At 44.0% G+C, this 15645-nt stretch overlaps 1 protein-coding gene across 3 annotated transcripts in view; it reads left to right on the top strand.

The window, feature by feature from the left end:
* Positions 1 to 15645, top strand: part of wwc3 (WWC family member 3) — a 56405-nt gene that overhangs the window by 15279 nt on the left and 25481 nt on the right. For all 3 annotated transcript variants that reach the window (XM_035411281.1, XM_035411282.1, XM_035411280.1), the window contains exons 2-4: positions 12110 to 12219; positions 14341 to 14544; positions 14918 to 14994. In XM_035411281.1, the coding sequence (XP_035267172.1) occupies positions 12110 to 12219; positions 14341 to 14544; positions 14918 to 14994 (391 nt within the window). The remainder of the gene's footprint in view (positions 1 to 12109; positions 12220 to 14340; positions 14545 to 14917; positions 14995 to 15645) is intronic.

Raw genomic sequence — 15645 nt, 5'->3', positions numbered from 1 at the left:
GAGGACAAGCTGGCGTACACAGCTGATTAATAACAAAGGGAAGTAGAAGCAGAAAATTGGCTTTTGTATTTATTAGATTTTTTAAAAATGTTTCGGTATTCAGGCCTGAGGCCTGCCGGTTGGCGCTGTGGGGGTCAGGCATGAAAATAAAGCTCAGAATCCAAAGCCCTAAAAACGCTGTCTCGCGGGTACTGTAATTTAGTTTAACTACGAATATTATTTTTAGGGGAACATTCCCGAAGAGGAATGCAGAAACTGCGTCTTAATTGGCGGCTGGAATGCGTCCCCGGCCCTTTTGTTTTTGCGAACGGCGGACGGTGTCGGAGGAGCGGCGAGGACGGTAAGGCCTGACCCGCCGGCCCGGCCTGCGCTTCGCATGCCTTCCCTGCGCCCACCCAGCCTGGGGACGCACCCGCCAGACAATGAGGGCCCATTCCAGACACAAATATCCACAGAGAAACTAAAAGCGTAAATGGATTATTTTAGAATGGGCAAATGTCTTTCGCACAGCACGGCGCTGCATTGAAATGTGGCACCTAAGCGTGCGTATGTTTCCCCGCCCTACGCATAATTCTGCATCGCTGTGCTGGATAAGGATCAGACATTTTCACTGCATGGGACACTTGGGGGGGGTTTCCCCCAAAAGCAGGAAGTAGCAAGTACTCATCTCATGTAAAACTGGGCTTTCCAACCCTGTTCCTGGAGATGTACCGTCCTGTAGGTTTTCACTCTGACTCCAAAGCACACCTCATTCAACAGCTAGACCTCTCGTTGAGCTGCTAATTGACAGAATTGGGCCAAATTAGGGTTGAAAGGCAAGCAAATAGCCATATTTGTTGAAGAATAATTACAGTTAAAGTCGTGCTATACTCGATTTTGACCTTGAAAATATTATACAGTAAAACAACTATGCTCAGTCATTACTTTGCATTGGCAATCTGTGTCTGGCTACAGTGGTGCGGTTTCAGCTGGGCTAGTGATGGAGAGACAGGGTAGCTTTGGTGGCTAATCTAACGCTCACCAAGTGACTGGTCAATGTTTGGTAACGTTGGGAAGCTGCCATTATCAGCTAACTAAATTCTGTTGTGTTTGGCAGTGTTAGCTGGCTGGCCGTGATAGCTTGAGAATAAGTAACAAGCCAGAGAGACACATTACTTTTTTCACTTTTTTTACAACTGAAAGTTTGAAAGGATGCACAAGAGACAACGCAGTACAATGGCAGAGTTTATGCAACTAATTAAGTCCCTGGCAATATCAAATGCTATTTAGGTGACTGCATACTGCAGAAAGTCTGCAACTCCACATGTGTGAACTAGGAACCAAAATGGCACCAACGGACAGTTGAGCACTCCCATGTTGTTTCCTCCTGCCACGTGGACATCCAAACCAAGCAACAAAAATTTGGCCTTAGAGCCAGGATTTACTATGACCTTTAGCATTTGCAAAACCTTTTGGCACATGCAGACCCAATAACATGACCAAAGATTGTGGAAATTAACAATTACCTCTAGCTGTGTGGTTAAAATTGTATTTGACCAGCGCTTGCTTTACCTTCCGTAGGACAGCAGCTGCGTAGCTTCATCCCTGCTCCCTGATTGGCCACATAAGATTAGCTGAGTTTCCACAGCAACGGCTGGGCTCTGAGCTGAGAGCTCCTGGTGCAGTCACTTTGTACATCTGCCTTGAGGGAACAGACGGCTTCTTCATAACATTTTTTCTTTGACAACATGGAAATTGAGTGTACTTTTGAAGCGTCTCATTCCTCAACCAGGCGAAGTGATTTAAAAGGAACACCACCCCCTAATTTGATGTCCTGTGCATTTTCTTGACCGCTCCACTGTTGGAAGTATTAGCCTAAATAAAGCTACTTTTTTGGATTATCTGTAAATATCTTACCTGCCCTGTTCTTCATCCAGAACGGGCATCTGTTGCTGTTGCTGCCGTAGGTGTCGCTGCTGCTGAGGGTGGATGGGGCTGCCGCAGTGAAGCAAACGCATCACACGGGCGTGTGTCTTAAGGAGCGTATGATCGATGGACAGATAAACTTACCGCAGAAAATGAATTTCATGGTGGAATTCCCATTTGGTCCCGGCGTCTTTCCCGGGCTCGTTTTTGAGGAATGAAGGCCTGATTTCCCGTCTTGTTGCCTTAGATGCGTTGCGGTATGCTCCTAATCACGTTCATCCTTTGGAGTGTAGTCTGTGGTAAATCTAATAACTGGCTTTAGAGACCTTGACATGAACTGTAATCTAGAATATTGGCCCTAAACGACCGCATAGAGAGTGTAAGCCAGCAGCCGGCTGTGAGTCATGGGTTTGTAGTTTAAACTAAAAAAAAAAAAATTAATTAATTAAAAAATGTGTTCAAAAAATTAGAAATACACACTCCAACTAGCAACATTGCACGAAGCAGCATATTTGGGACCCATATAGCCTAAATGAGCGTATTTAAATTTGTAGCATCTTTTCACTATTTTAAACATAGATCAGTTTTTGTACATTTCCGATCATTCCTTCTCCTTTCAAAAGTGGCACAAGCTCCCAAGGAAGCATGGTTTAGATGGAACTGGCCCAGCTTGCCAGGTCAAGGGGTGGCCTACTGCACTGCCTTTTCAGTGCCTAATCTCTGAGCTACTTAGCAACTCAAATTTAGAATGTCAGTTGTGTCTGACTTTGAAATGGAAACGTAGGATTTGCAGTTACGTAGCTGAACCTTATGTATTCAAGCCCATTTATGGATTAAGGTTTGCGACATTGCTGGCCTTCTGTGTTTGATGACAGCTAGCCAGAATTTCTGTGGATTTGTGCTGTCTAAAGGTAGTGTGTGTGTGAAGTGATGTGAAGACCATGTAGGTTTTTTTGCTCTGCAAGTTGAATTTGCTTATGCAGTTTTTTTTTTGTGTTCCTGTCAGTTTCTTGCTGCTTTTGTTCATTGAGTGCAGCGGACTCAGGCTGTATGGATCATAGGAAATGGTTCTAATTGAAATAAGGTTAAACTCAACCTTGACGAAGGCTCGTAAGCTGAAATGCATATGTGCAACAACCTTTTAAAATTACTTCGTTTGTGGACATGGCATAACAATGAAGGCATTTTAAATAGTTGTTCTAAAGAGTGCCAACTAAGATTAAACTTAATTTTTTTAAATAATAGTAATCCGGTAATCTACACATGTACAGCCTGTAGGGGCAATAACATCTCTGTGCTTTGATGTTTCATGAAGTTTTGAAAAACTAACTGTGATTGTCCCTAGACTTCTGCACATATCTAAAATTATTCTTACTCGCTCACAAAAACTGTCTGAACACACATACGCTAAAACTGAAGTAATATTTAAAAGAACTTCAGAATGTGAAATATCCCTTTAATTTGAACTCATGCGCATGCTTGAAATAAATATTATTTTTGTAACTATAAGTGGAGTCATTTTCAGTAGGGGTGCTGTTTTCACACCGTAAAATCAAATGTTGGCACCAGCTTTCGTACAGTAGACGGGAGTCGAATCAGAGCCTGCCATTGTGAGCATGTGAACCGGAATAGCATGCCAAACAGAAATTCTGCTTACGTTTGAACTTAAAGAAGCTGTTGGGAGAATCTCTGAGAAATTCCCAAGTCTTAAAATAGATCCTGGAGCCGATTCCCTCCCGAGCGCTGGCTGGGTTTGAGACGGAGGAATTGTGAACGCTGAGGTCTGACAGAGTTCTGATCCTGGCAGCGCTCATTTCCTGTGGAGCAGGAAGACGGGGCTTGAGAAGATCAGCTCTCTCAGCCCCGAGGAGCTTCCTTTGGAAACGTAGCGGGAGCAGTGTGGACCCAGGGGCTCGTTTCAACCGTCAGTTGGAGTGTTGCTTAACCGCAAGCTTGTTCACTGGCACTGTTGGCCTTCGGGTCCTGAGGTCAAGTAGATTGCGTTATGTCATTTCTTCTTGGTGACCTAGGGGGGCAAAAAGGACACTTTTTCATAGTCCCAAACCTGTGACAGGGCAATTTGTGTTGATTCTAAGGTCAGGGAAATGACCCCAGCAGTGACACACTGGGACTTTCAGTTTAACTGCTGTAGTCCCTCAGGGCTTAAAACTACGCATTGCCATTTCTTCATCTCCCTCTGTTTCTCAGTCTTCGCAGTTTCATCTGTCTTTGCAGTTCAATGAGCTTAGGACTGGTGTAAAAAAAAAAAAAGTAAATAAATAAGACTGGACTTCAGCAGCTATTGGGAAACTATTCTGATTTGCAGTTTTGTAATTTCAGAATTTGAGAACATTTTTGTCCCTGTTCGTTCATAGCAATACAGGGTTATTTGCCTGGTGGCCAAGATGCCAAACGTGGCCTGACCTAGATTTAGCTCTTTGTTGCATCTGAATAATATTTTCTTCTTAGAGATCCAAAATAGCCAGGTCTGCAACTGCAGTGTTCGAATACCTCTCTCCAGTGACTGAATAATAAGTATTTTAAGATGTGTATTTTGAGAAAGCATCTACTTTGGTTAAACACAATGTACAATACATCTTATTTATACATTGTTTTATAAATGGTACATGGAGACAGCCTTGCCCGTATGTGCCATTTTTAAAAAGGAATCCGACTCTCACAAAAGAATAGTTGAAGTACCCTGGTATATAGGCCTGGCGCAGGTTTTTCAGCCATAGGTTTAAATTCTTTTGATTTGTGAGCTGACATCCTTTTGGCCTGGATTTCTGGGAGAGCCTTTGGGAATGTATGTGCTGTCCTTAGACTCTGTGACTCTGTGTGAATGTATGTCAAGGTTCATCAACTACTACTTCCTTGGGACCAGATTCAAACCAGTGTGCACATACTAGATTTTTTCCACGTAAGCTACCATTTATAAATCAATTTATGCTTCTTCATTTATTAATTATGCCTGCTTTGTTTACACATGTACAATACAGTGCATCTGATACATATGTAGCTTTTATATCTTCAAAACAAGCTCTGCATGCATACATACATATACATTATTTTCTCTCTCTTATTCTCTATCTCTATACAGTGTGTGTAATAAGGAGCTCCATAAAAGTTTTGGCCTTTTGATTTAGCTCTGGACTCCACAATTTTAGATTTGTAATAAAACAATTCACACGTTGTTTAAGTGCGCATTCTTTAAGTATATTTTTATTCATTTTGGTTTCATAATGTAGAAATCCCAGCACTTTTTATGCAAAGCCCCGTTATTTCAGGGCACCATAACTTTTGTACATATTAATCTTATGTAAATCAAAGTGACATGTGTAGCGCTTTGTCGCATATCCTTTGCATGCAATGACTGCTTTAAGTCTGTGACTCATAGACATCACCAGGTACTGAGTTCTTTAGTTGCTTTAGCGGTTTGTTTGGGATCATTGTCTTTCTGTAGGATGGAGAGCCTTCCAATGAGTTTGGAGGCATGTGCTTGAACTTGAGCATGTACTGTAAGGTGCTTCTGTCCACTTCAGAATTCATTCTGCTGCTTCTAGCAACAGTTACATCATCGATGAAGAGGAATGAGCCAATAGTGGCAGCCATACGCAGCCAAAACATAACGCCCCCATCTCCCATGTTTCACAGATGAGGTGGGTGCTTTGGACCTTGGGCAGTTCCTTTTAGTCCCTAAAAGGATGTTCATCTGCCTTTTCTCAATCTTTTTGGTATAGTGTTGATGGTGCTTGGACTACTGGAGTCTTTTCTTCTTGTTAACAGCACATAGCAAGGGTTTTTTGCGGATACACATTCTTTTAGACCTGCAGATCATAGTTGCCATTTCAGTGTAGTCATGGGAACTGGTTTCTCTCTAGTTGCATTGAGTTCTTCCTGTAGTTGTGATGTAGTTTTATGATAGTGTCTCTTGCTAGACAACACAAGATATTTGTCTTCTGCCTCTTGATCTTCCTGGTCTTCTCCTGTTAACATTACTTCTCACTAACTGGATCCTTCTGAGTGTGTACTGAATGCTCCACCTGGAAATCTTCAGCTTCTTTGTGATTTCTCATTGGCAATAACCTTTTTGCCTCAATGTTTAGTTGGCCCTGTGCATCTAATCCTAACTCCTCCTCCTTTGCAATATTTCTTGCAATGTTAGTGCCTATTTTAGTTGCACTACAGGCTAAAGGTATTAGGCTACCTGGTGTTTAAAAAAAAAAAAAAACTGAAGGTAGATAAGATATCACTCAATTTAATTACCCCTCCACCTCCCTCCCACCCCTCCATCTCCCACTTTGCAAAACGATTAGATAGACTTCCAGTCATTTATTTAATTGTAATGAAAGCGAAAGAAGGCTATTTCGAGAAAGTCGTGTCTAAGATAACTTTTAAGTGAAAGTTATTTTTTGTGTTATAGTAGGTAGAAATTGAAAAAAAAAAAGTTTGTACTTTGGTTTGTTATTCAATAGAGGTGCATGTATTAACAGAATTCTTCACTGTCTAAAGTTTAAAAAAATTTTTAAAAAGTGGCCTAATACTTTTGGGATGTAGTGTGTAGTGTGTGTATACGTATGTGTGTGTATGAATGTATGTATATGCGTGTATACACACTGTATAAGTGTGTGTGTGTGTGTGTGTGTGAGAATGTGTGTTTATAGCATGTGTGTATGTATGCATAGCTTATTTTTCTCTGAGCTGCATTTGACTCCCAGTGTGCTAGTTGTTGACGGGTGATAGTGTGATAGCCTTGATTTGATGCGTGCTGTACAGCATGCAGGCATTATAATGTGTGACTGAACAATGTGGCTGTAGGCTTGTCTCGATGCGTAGAGGTCGGGAGGACCCTGTTATTACTGCGCAGGCGTGGGCGGCGCCCCGCGCGCGTTCCCCAGCGCGAGCGCCGAAACACGGAGTCGTTCTCGCTCTACTGTACGGGCGCCTTGTGGCTGCGGAGCCTCCTGTGATGCTGCTTGGCAAGCCTGTAGCTGCTGTCACAAGACCCAGCAACAAAACAAACATTCAGAGCCCTTCCTCCATTCAAGTCTGTTGGTGTAAGGTTTTTTTTTTTTTCCTGTACTCTGCCTGGGGGTTTGATAGGAGGGAAATAAGACCCTTTTGGGTTTTTTTTCTTATCTTCACAAAGCCTCCTTACCTTTGGCAAAAATACTACTCTCTGAGAAATGCATGTTGCCTTTTCTGTGCTGCAGTGCATTGTCATAAAATGCTTGTAATTGTTTTGTTGAGCGCCACTGGCTTGTCTAAGCTCAAAGGGCCTTGCAGGTATAGTCCAGTAGAAGGCCATTTACAAGGCTTGTTAGCGTTACACAGTTTACAAAAAATTCTGCAACCCCACTGGTCCCATTGCAGTTTGCTGTGCTACTGATGAAAAGTTATACAGTGTGTAGATTTAACATTAGAGTTTGATTTAAAAAATATATATATAAACCTTGCATGGTTAGAGACCCTTTGCAGTCTCTCTGTTTTACATTTTAACTGTTTATTAAGTATCAAGATAAACATGCAGTACTTTTTAAATGAAGAGGAAGATTTATGAAAGCATGATCTAGAGGTCTGACATGGTGTATCTGTCCCGTAAAGGATGTTTTACTTCTGATCTGAATGTCTAAATTTGAGCATCTTTGCCATTTAAAAAAAGGATCTTTAAAGCTCTGTACAAGTTCTTTAATTCATACTTTGTCATGAAGCTGTATGTCCAGTGGTGTCTTGGGTCGATGTAAGCTGCAATAATTTTGTCTTCCGTGTACTTACCAGCTGTGACTTACTGACTTGGCAAATTGACATTTTACATTTTTATGAGAATGAATGCCCATGAAGCCAGTGGAAAAAAGATGAATAGATAAAAAATGACACTCAGCCAAGCTGCTTCCTGTGGAACCAGAGAAAGAAACCATGAGAGCCATAGATAAAAATATGACCACCGTATTTGAGCTGTAAGGTCAAAGGGCGTCGTGGATGGAAGCATTGGATTCACTGGTTTGTGGGAAGGCTGTGGGTGGTTCTTAAGGTTTTGATCAGGCCTGAAATTTTTGGTTCCAGGGTTGGTTTGGATTCTAGCCTGAACCTGACCCAAGTGCACACAGCATGGGCAGTTTACTGCACGACCAAATGAAATTGCATCGATATTGATCATTGATCGTCATTGCATTGATTAACCTGAAGTTATTCATTGAAATGAATGTACTGTCAGTTCCGTGCTCTGTCCCCAGGGGCAGACAACTCTGGAGGGCTGGTATTTTCTTCTGTTTTTTGGTTCCATTTATTAGCTTCATTTTCTGAACTGCTGTATGCAGCAGTGCAGGTCCACTCCTATGTCAGACCACGGTGGGACTTTATCACTAAGGACACATGTGCCATGTGCAGCCGTAGTTCATGACATTATGAAAGATGTTGGAGCACAAAAACGTGTTGGTTAAATGCTGTAATTAACTGCATGGAATGGATCTGGGTGTCATTGTGCACCCCAGCATTAGATCCACCATGACAAATGGAAGTGCAATGTGTGCTCTCTCTTCTTTATGCTGGTGTCACTGCAATTGAGTGATGCTCAGTGTGCTAAAACATCTGGGAAAGTGACAGCCCAGCTAATGTCAAATGTTCTCACAATGTTACAGGAATGTTTTGTCGATGTAATGACATTGCCACTGTATGGCAGCAACATTTTGAGAAGGTCTTTTTTTGTGTTGGTTGGGATCCTTGGTGAAACGGGTGGTAATAACCATAGCTGCATCATGAGGTGATGGCCCAGGCTGCTACTCACTACTGCAAAAGCTTGTGTGGCATGTAGACCTTAATGCCACCAGTTCTGCAGAGGGGAAGCATTGCCTGCTGGTGTGGTGTGATAAGTGTCAATTACTATGCCAACGCACCCCGAGTCGACCAGAGGAGGATGGGCTCCCCCTATTGAGTCAAGTTGGTTCCTTCCTGGTTTCTTCCTATATTTTTGTTCCTTCAGTTCTTCCTTGCCATTGTTAGGCTAGGCTTGCTGTAAAGGGGGTTTCAGGCTGTGGTGTTCTGCGAAACAGTGTGGCAAATGTTTTGCGCAGTGTATTACAGAAATACATTTTTATTTTTGTTATTTTCAGAAGTTAAGGTGTGTGGTGCAGGGTGTATTATGGTTTCTGAAGGTGAGATTGATGTAGGCTATTTGTTTATAGAGTTGACATTTTCTAATTATTCTCATCTCAGGCAACTTGGAGATGGTTATTAGTGGTTGGCCTGTCTTGTGGCTAATATGGAGTATATTGGGTAATCTTGGAGTGTATTGGGTATACTTTGAGTAATTGGGTATCAATTCTTGTGTTCAAATGTGTTAGAAAGGTACAGCATATGATGATATGCTAGAACAGGAATAATGTCCTACAGTAATGTTATTGATTCTTTCTGCAGAATTGTAAAAGAATCATGTTTTTATGGTTGGAAATCTTTTTCTGCAGTCTTTATTTGTTTTGGTTTTTTTTTTTTGGTTTTTTTTTGGGGGGGGGGGGTGGATATTGCTTCTGTTTTTTTTTTTGGCTCTGCTGGCTCCTAGATGTATTGCAGTCATAGTCTGTAGAAACAATAATGGACAAACTGACTATGATGTCACCAATTGACTTTTCATGGCCTTGTGAAAAGTGTTTTTAGACCGCAGAAGTACAGTTTTCATCCAGTCGTCTTGTACAATTTGGAGTCGGAGACTGCACAGTCGGGACAAGGGGGAACCCTTAAATGGTCTTGAAGTCCAGGCCGGTCCGGGCCAGCCACTAAGGGTGTGCAGTAGTGACACACAGTGCCTCGACATTGAGGCAAACTGTGTCTGATTCCTGCACAAATTATTAAAATATTGTCCAAGTGACACAATAACTTAACTTATTGACACATGGGGAGACCCTAGAAAAAGATGAAACACCTATTGCAGATACATGTTCTTATGGGGGGAAAACTACATGCTCTTGACTTTTTAATTTTTTTTTGTTATTTTGACCGTGTTGGTACCATTGACTTACATTGAAACGGTTGGCTAAAAGACCTACAGTATCCTGGAGCCAACCGCAGTGGCGCTAGAGAGCAGAGTCTCTCAACAACCCAGGAAGTGAGCTTAAAGACGAAGCCCGTTTATGGCCGCCATATTGCAATCCCCCTGTCTGCATCTCTACCGATGGGGCTGTGGTCAGGTCGCCCCCTTGGGAGGGAGGAGTACGTGTCCTGAGTCCTGACACGCTTCTGACATCTCTGTCAGTCTGGGAATGCTCCCCCTGGCCCCTCTTGATTGGCCAAGGTGAAGACGGCGGCTTGGAGCCTTTGTTGTGGGCGAAATGTGGGGTATTCCGGAATGCGGCTGCACTGGCCGCGCATTCTGAATTCTGCGCATACTGCAGTCTGCTGCATTCATTCTTCTCGCCTTTTATATCCACGGTGAGCGATGCACAGGGGGGGAGGCTGTCACGGTTTGTGGAGAGGGCCTTGGCCCTCAGAGAGAATTTTCGGAAGCGGTACGCAGGGTGCAAGACGTCTGTTCGGCCACAGCCTTGCCGAATGTGATCGTCAGGCTGTGAGAGTCTGATACGTTTTTAAGCATGCTTGGTGTATGTGGAACACTACACCAAGTATGCTTGAAAAATGTATCAGTCTCTCACAACCTGATGATTACATTCCTTTTTTTTTGGTTGAAGCCTTCATAAAAATGCAACGCTAGCATGCTCTCCTAAATTAGACCACATTTTCATATGTAGGCCTATTTCTAATATCAAGACCGAAAACATTCATGGAGATCTGTGCTTTTTTATTTTTTTAATTGCATTTTATTAAAGAATATATGTTTGTATTAATAGCTAAATTTATTAAAATCATTACATTTTTGTTTTAAATCTTTTTTTTTTCCCCTTTCTGGTGCTTTTGTGATTCGAAATCCTTTTTTTGGGCTGGAATGTAGGTTTGGCTTTTTTGCAGTAGTAGCAAGAGCCAATGGAAATTCTTCTTAGTGAGACTGAAGGACACCCCTTGCCTGACCAGGCAGGATTTGGGGCGCGTTGAGTTTCCTTTCATTGGTCACTCTTGACAGGAATGGAGAAAATGAGTGTCACCTCCTCCCCCCTTGCTTCCACTACCTGTTTCCTCCCTCCAGCAGAGTCAGTGACTCTGGGTCCTGTCCAGTGAAAGTCTCCAGATGAGTGATTTTCACTCGTTTCTGTCCTTGGGAGCGGTGTTACTTTGGATGGGTCCATAACGTTCCAAAAACCGTCTGTCATCCAAACCCCCCACCCCCACCCCCCCAAACATTTCTGTTTATAAAAAAAACTCACAAAGACTTTGTAAAACTGCAGTTTCAGCATGTTCTGCTCAACGTGCCGACATTTTCTGTTGGTATTTCTCATACAAGATGGACACCAGTGGGGAGTGGTAGTCATTTGCACGCATTATTGTCATTGGGAATTTAATTAAAGCCTCTGTAACTGCCCAAAAATCATACTTTTCCCACCCAATTACAGTTTGCTCCACGTTTTGACATGTTGATTCCGCACCACCCGGCTCCCGCCCTCACTGCCAAAACGCTGATCTCAGATCAGCGTCGGGGAAGAAGACGCATGTTCCTACTGCGCTGAGCGCTGATCCAGTGTCTGTGAAGCTGGGAGGGTGGAGAGGGGGCTATCTGGAATGCAGCTTCGGTCTCCAACCACTCACTTCCCATGACCTTAACCCAGGGAGCATGCTCAGTGTGTCTGCCTCTTTTCCTCTGTGGAGATTAGTGTCCTGTATACCAGGAAGAGGCACAAGGCCTTTTATTCAATTTGCTATTTTTTTTTAAACCATAAGGAATGTGCTTGTGAACTTTTTTTTCCCCCTCTCTGCACAGCATTTTGTACTGCATACTGCAGCTTGTTGTAGTTTTTTGTTTGTTTTTTTTTTGGTTTTTTACTTAAGGGGTTAAAAGATGCACAGAAAGTTATTGTAATGGGACTTCAGTTCATTGTGATTATTTAAGAAGCTGTTGTTTTTGTCGCACCCTGCTTTGCCAAAATGAAATAATCAGATTCTAATTTTTAATGTTGGAATGAAAGTGAAAGCATTCTTTGCATCTCTTTCTGTGTAATCTTCTGTGGTTTAGCTTTGAAGTGGCCTCCTGAAAAGGCAGTGTGATGTTAAATTATGCGTTTACTTGCTCACCTGGATTTGAGCTCTCCCACTTTGTTTTGTTCAGGATCACCAAACCCCTGACATTTGCCGACTGTGTTGGTGATGAGCTGCCTTTAGGATGGGAAGTGGTTTATGACCAGCAGGTGGGAGTTTACTACATCGACCACATCAACAGTAAGTCTTCGCGGATTTCCTTCTGTCTTGCTGGGGCTATGGAACCTCTGGCTTTTCTGTCTGTCATTTCAAAAATACTGGCCTGTGATGATGAAATTCAGAACAGTAGAATTTTATTATTCTTTTCCTTTTGATTTGTGTTTGGGGAAGCATTAAAATTTTCATTTGATTTAAGAAGTGATACCATGCCAAATGAGATGCAGGATGTTTATTGAAGTGCACTACGTTTCCGAGAGTATGTGGACACCCCTTCTAATAAATGGTCTCAGCTATGTCAGCAACACACATTGCTAACAGGTGCATAGAATCAAGCCTTAAGCCTTATTTCTTTATAAATTAGCAAAAATTTCTAAAAACCTGTTTTCGCTTTGTCATTATGGGGTATTGTGTGTGAGAGTAAAAATGAATTTAATCAATTTTACAGTAAGGCTGAAACGTAACAAAATGTGGAAAAAGTGAAGAGGTCTGAATACTTTCCGAAGGCACTGTACCTCTGGAAACAGGGTCAGCACAAGAACTGTTTGTCAAGAGCTTCATGAAATGGGTTTCCATGGCCGAGCAGCCTAAAATCACCATGCGTGATGCCAGGCGTCGGCTGGTGTGGCCTAAAGCACACTGCCTCTGGACTCTGGAGCAGTGGAAATGCTTTCTCTGGAGTGGTGAATCACGCTTCACTGTCTGGCAGTGTGATGGACGAATCTGGGTTTGGTGGAATGCGTAGTGCTGACCGTACTGGCCCAAATAGTGCCAACTGTAAAATTTGGTGGGGGATCAATGGTCTGAGGCTGTTTTTCATGGTTTGGACTCGGCCTCTTCATTCCAGTGAAGGGAAATCTTAGTGCTCCAGCACACAATGACATTCTAGAGAATTGTACACTTCCAGCTTTTTTGGCCACAGTTTGGGGCCCTTTCCCATTTCAGCATGACAATGACCCTGTGCACTAAGTGAGGTCCTTATAGAAATGTTTAGCTGAATTTGGTGTGGAAGAACTTGACTGTCCTGCGCAGAGCCCTGACCTCATCCCCATCAAACCTCTTTAGGATGAACTGGAACGCTGACTGCAAGCTATGCCTTATACCCAACATCAGTGCCCGACCTCACTAACGCTCTTGTGGCTGAATGGAAGTGAATCCCCGCAGCCATGTTCCAAAATCTACTGAAAAGCCTTCCCAGAAGAATGGAGGCTGTTACAGCAGTAAAGGAGGTCCAACTCCATATGAATGCCCATGGTTTTGGAATGAGATGTACAACAAGTACATATGGGTGTGATGTTCAGGTGTCCACACATTTTGGAAATGTAGTGTATATTTGTGTGCCAATAAGAAAAAAATCACTACAGCACCATCTTAGAAAATTCCGGTCTCCAGTTCTCTGTAAACAAGCTGATAGCTGCCGTTCGAACCGCTGTCAGCTTGGCTGTGATTCGAATGCAGTCCGAGGGCACGTGGGTCACTGTTTGGGTTTATCTCCAAACCCTCCGCTAGTGCGGGTCTGCCTCTCTCCCAGGCTTAAGGCTGACCGTCCTGATCCAGCCCCCTACTCTGAGCAGCCCCGGCTGTGGATATTACAGCTGGGCACGAGGAGCGAGATTCTCTTCTTCTCAATTCTCAGAGAACTGCGTGAATCTGAAACCTAGTTACCTAACAACAAAGAGGTGAACGTAAATTGTTCTCCGTGGTGTAGTTTTTCCTGTGCTACGCCCATTTTTGTATTTTTAACTAATTATTGAGACTAATTACCAATGATGATTTTGCCTCAACTAAAGTTATTTGTGATGTGGAAACTGAGACTGGAAGAGTTGTTCCAGTTAATTATATTTTCATGTTACTCTCTTGGTTTTTCTATATCTTCACTTTCCATTTTTTGAAAGTAATTGGCAAAATAATTTTGCCTCAGCAAAAGTCTGCTCGCATGAAGGAGACGGAGACTGGGAGAGCTTGTTGCTGTTGTTACCGAGGCCTGTTTGGCGTTCCAGTGTCGCCCACTTTAGCCACAGATGTAATGGTCCCACAGGCCTGTAATCTGCCCATCACATCGTCCCTAAGTGTTTCAGAGGTCTTTGTGTCGATAATAAATGGAGGGGATTCCCCCCCCCCCCCTCCCCCCCCACCCCTTTGCAGAGACCACCCAGATTGAGAACCCGCGGACGCGATGGCGCCAGGAGCAGGAGCGCATGCTGAAGGAGTACCTGGTGGTGGCGGAGGAGGCGCTCAACGCCAAGAAGGAGATGTACCTGATAAAGCAGCAGCGTCTGGAGCTGGCACAGAAAGAGTTCCTGCTCTTCCACGAGCTCGGCGAGGAGGACGGTCACTCCGTCAGCAGCAGTGAGCCCCCCCCCCCATCACCCCCCACCCCCGCGCCTCCCGTAGCCACCCCTGCGCCTGTTAGCCGCCCACAATATTCGGTTCCCTGTTTATGTAAGGTTCATGCCAATAGGCTGAGCCGTGCGAGCGCACAGGCATTACTCGGTTATTAAGCACACCGTGTCCCTGAGAGGCTTCCATTGAATTCCTCTCTGCTCGGATGCCGGGGCCTGGCATTTTTACATTTCTTACATACGTTTTTGCCTTTTTTTTTTTTGTTTTTTGGCGGGGTGGGGGCGTTCGTGGTGGAAAAGAGGAGTTTGGTTTCAGTGCGAGCTGACTGACCCTTTTTTCCTCTCTCTCTGTCTCTCTCCCTTCTCCTTCCTGCTCGTAGCATTCTCTGGCTCCACTTCAAATGCAAAATATGACCCTGACCAAATAAAAGCGGAAATCGCCAGTAGGCGGGAGAGGGTAAGTCATTATCGGCGGAGAACAATGGCTCGCACGTCAGGCCCCTGCAGGGATCAGGCAGGCGTGGAACGGCTCAGGTGTGGCGCACTGTGAGAGTGCGCGGTGGGAGAGCGCGGTGGGAGTGCACAGTGGGAGTGTGCAGTGAGACTGCGCGGTGGCAGTGCGCTGTGGGAGTGTGCAGTAGGAGTGTGCAGTGAGACTGCGCTGTGGGAGTGCGCAGTGGGAGTGTGCAGTGGCAGTGCGCAGTGGGAGTACGCAGTATGCAGTGAGAGTGCGCAGTGGGAGTGTGCAGTGGGAGTACACAGTGTGCAGTGAGAGTGCGCAGTGGGAGTGCGCAATGGGAGTACACAGTATGCAGTGAGAGTGCGCAGTGGGAGTGTGCAGTGGGAGTGTGCAGTGGGAGTGCGCAGTGGGATTGCACGGTGAGAGTGCACGGTGGGAGTGCACAGTGGGCATTACACCAGGGAATTAGGGGATCAGGCACCCTCTTCTGCTCTTCTGTCCGGACCCCGCTGGGCTGTGGAAGTTTGGGTTTGTAGATGCACAGATGGGAAATTTCTCCATGGTACTGCATTCCAAGTAAAATTCCATAATGTCACGATTCTACAAATGTCAATATTTTAACCTCACGATTGGTAGAAATTTAGTTTT

Source organism: Anguilla anguilla, chromosome 3, assembly GCF_013347855.1.
Source record: "Anguilla anguilla isolate fAngAng1 chromosome 3, fAngAng1.pri, whole genome shotgun sequence".
Classification (NCBI taxonomy): Eukaryota; Metazoa; Chordata; class Actinopteri; order Anguilliformes; family Anguillidae; genus Anguilla; species Anguilla anguilla.
The sequence above is the reverse complement of the archived record's forward strand: the minus strand, read 5'-3'. Positions and strand labels throughout refer to the sequence as shown.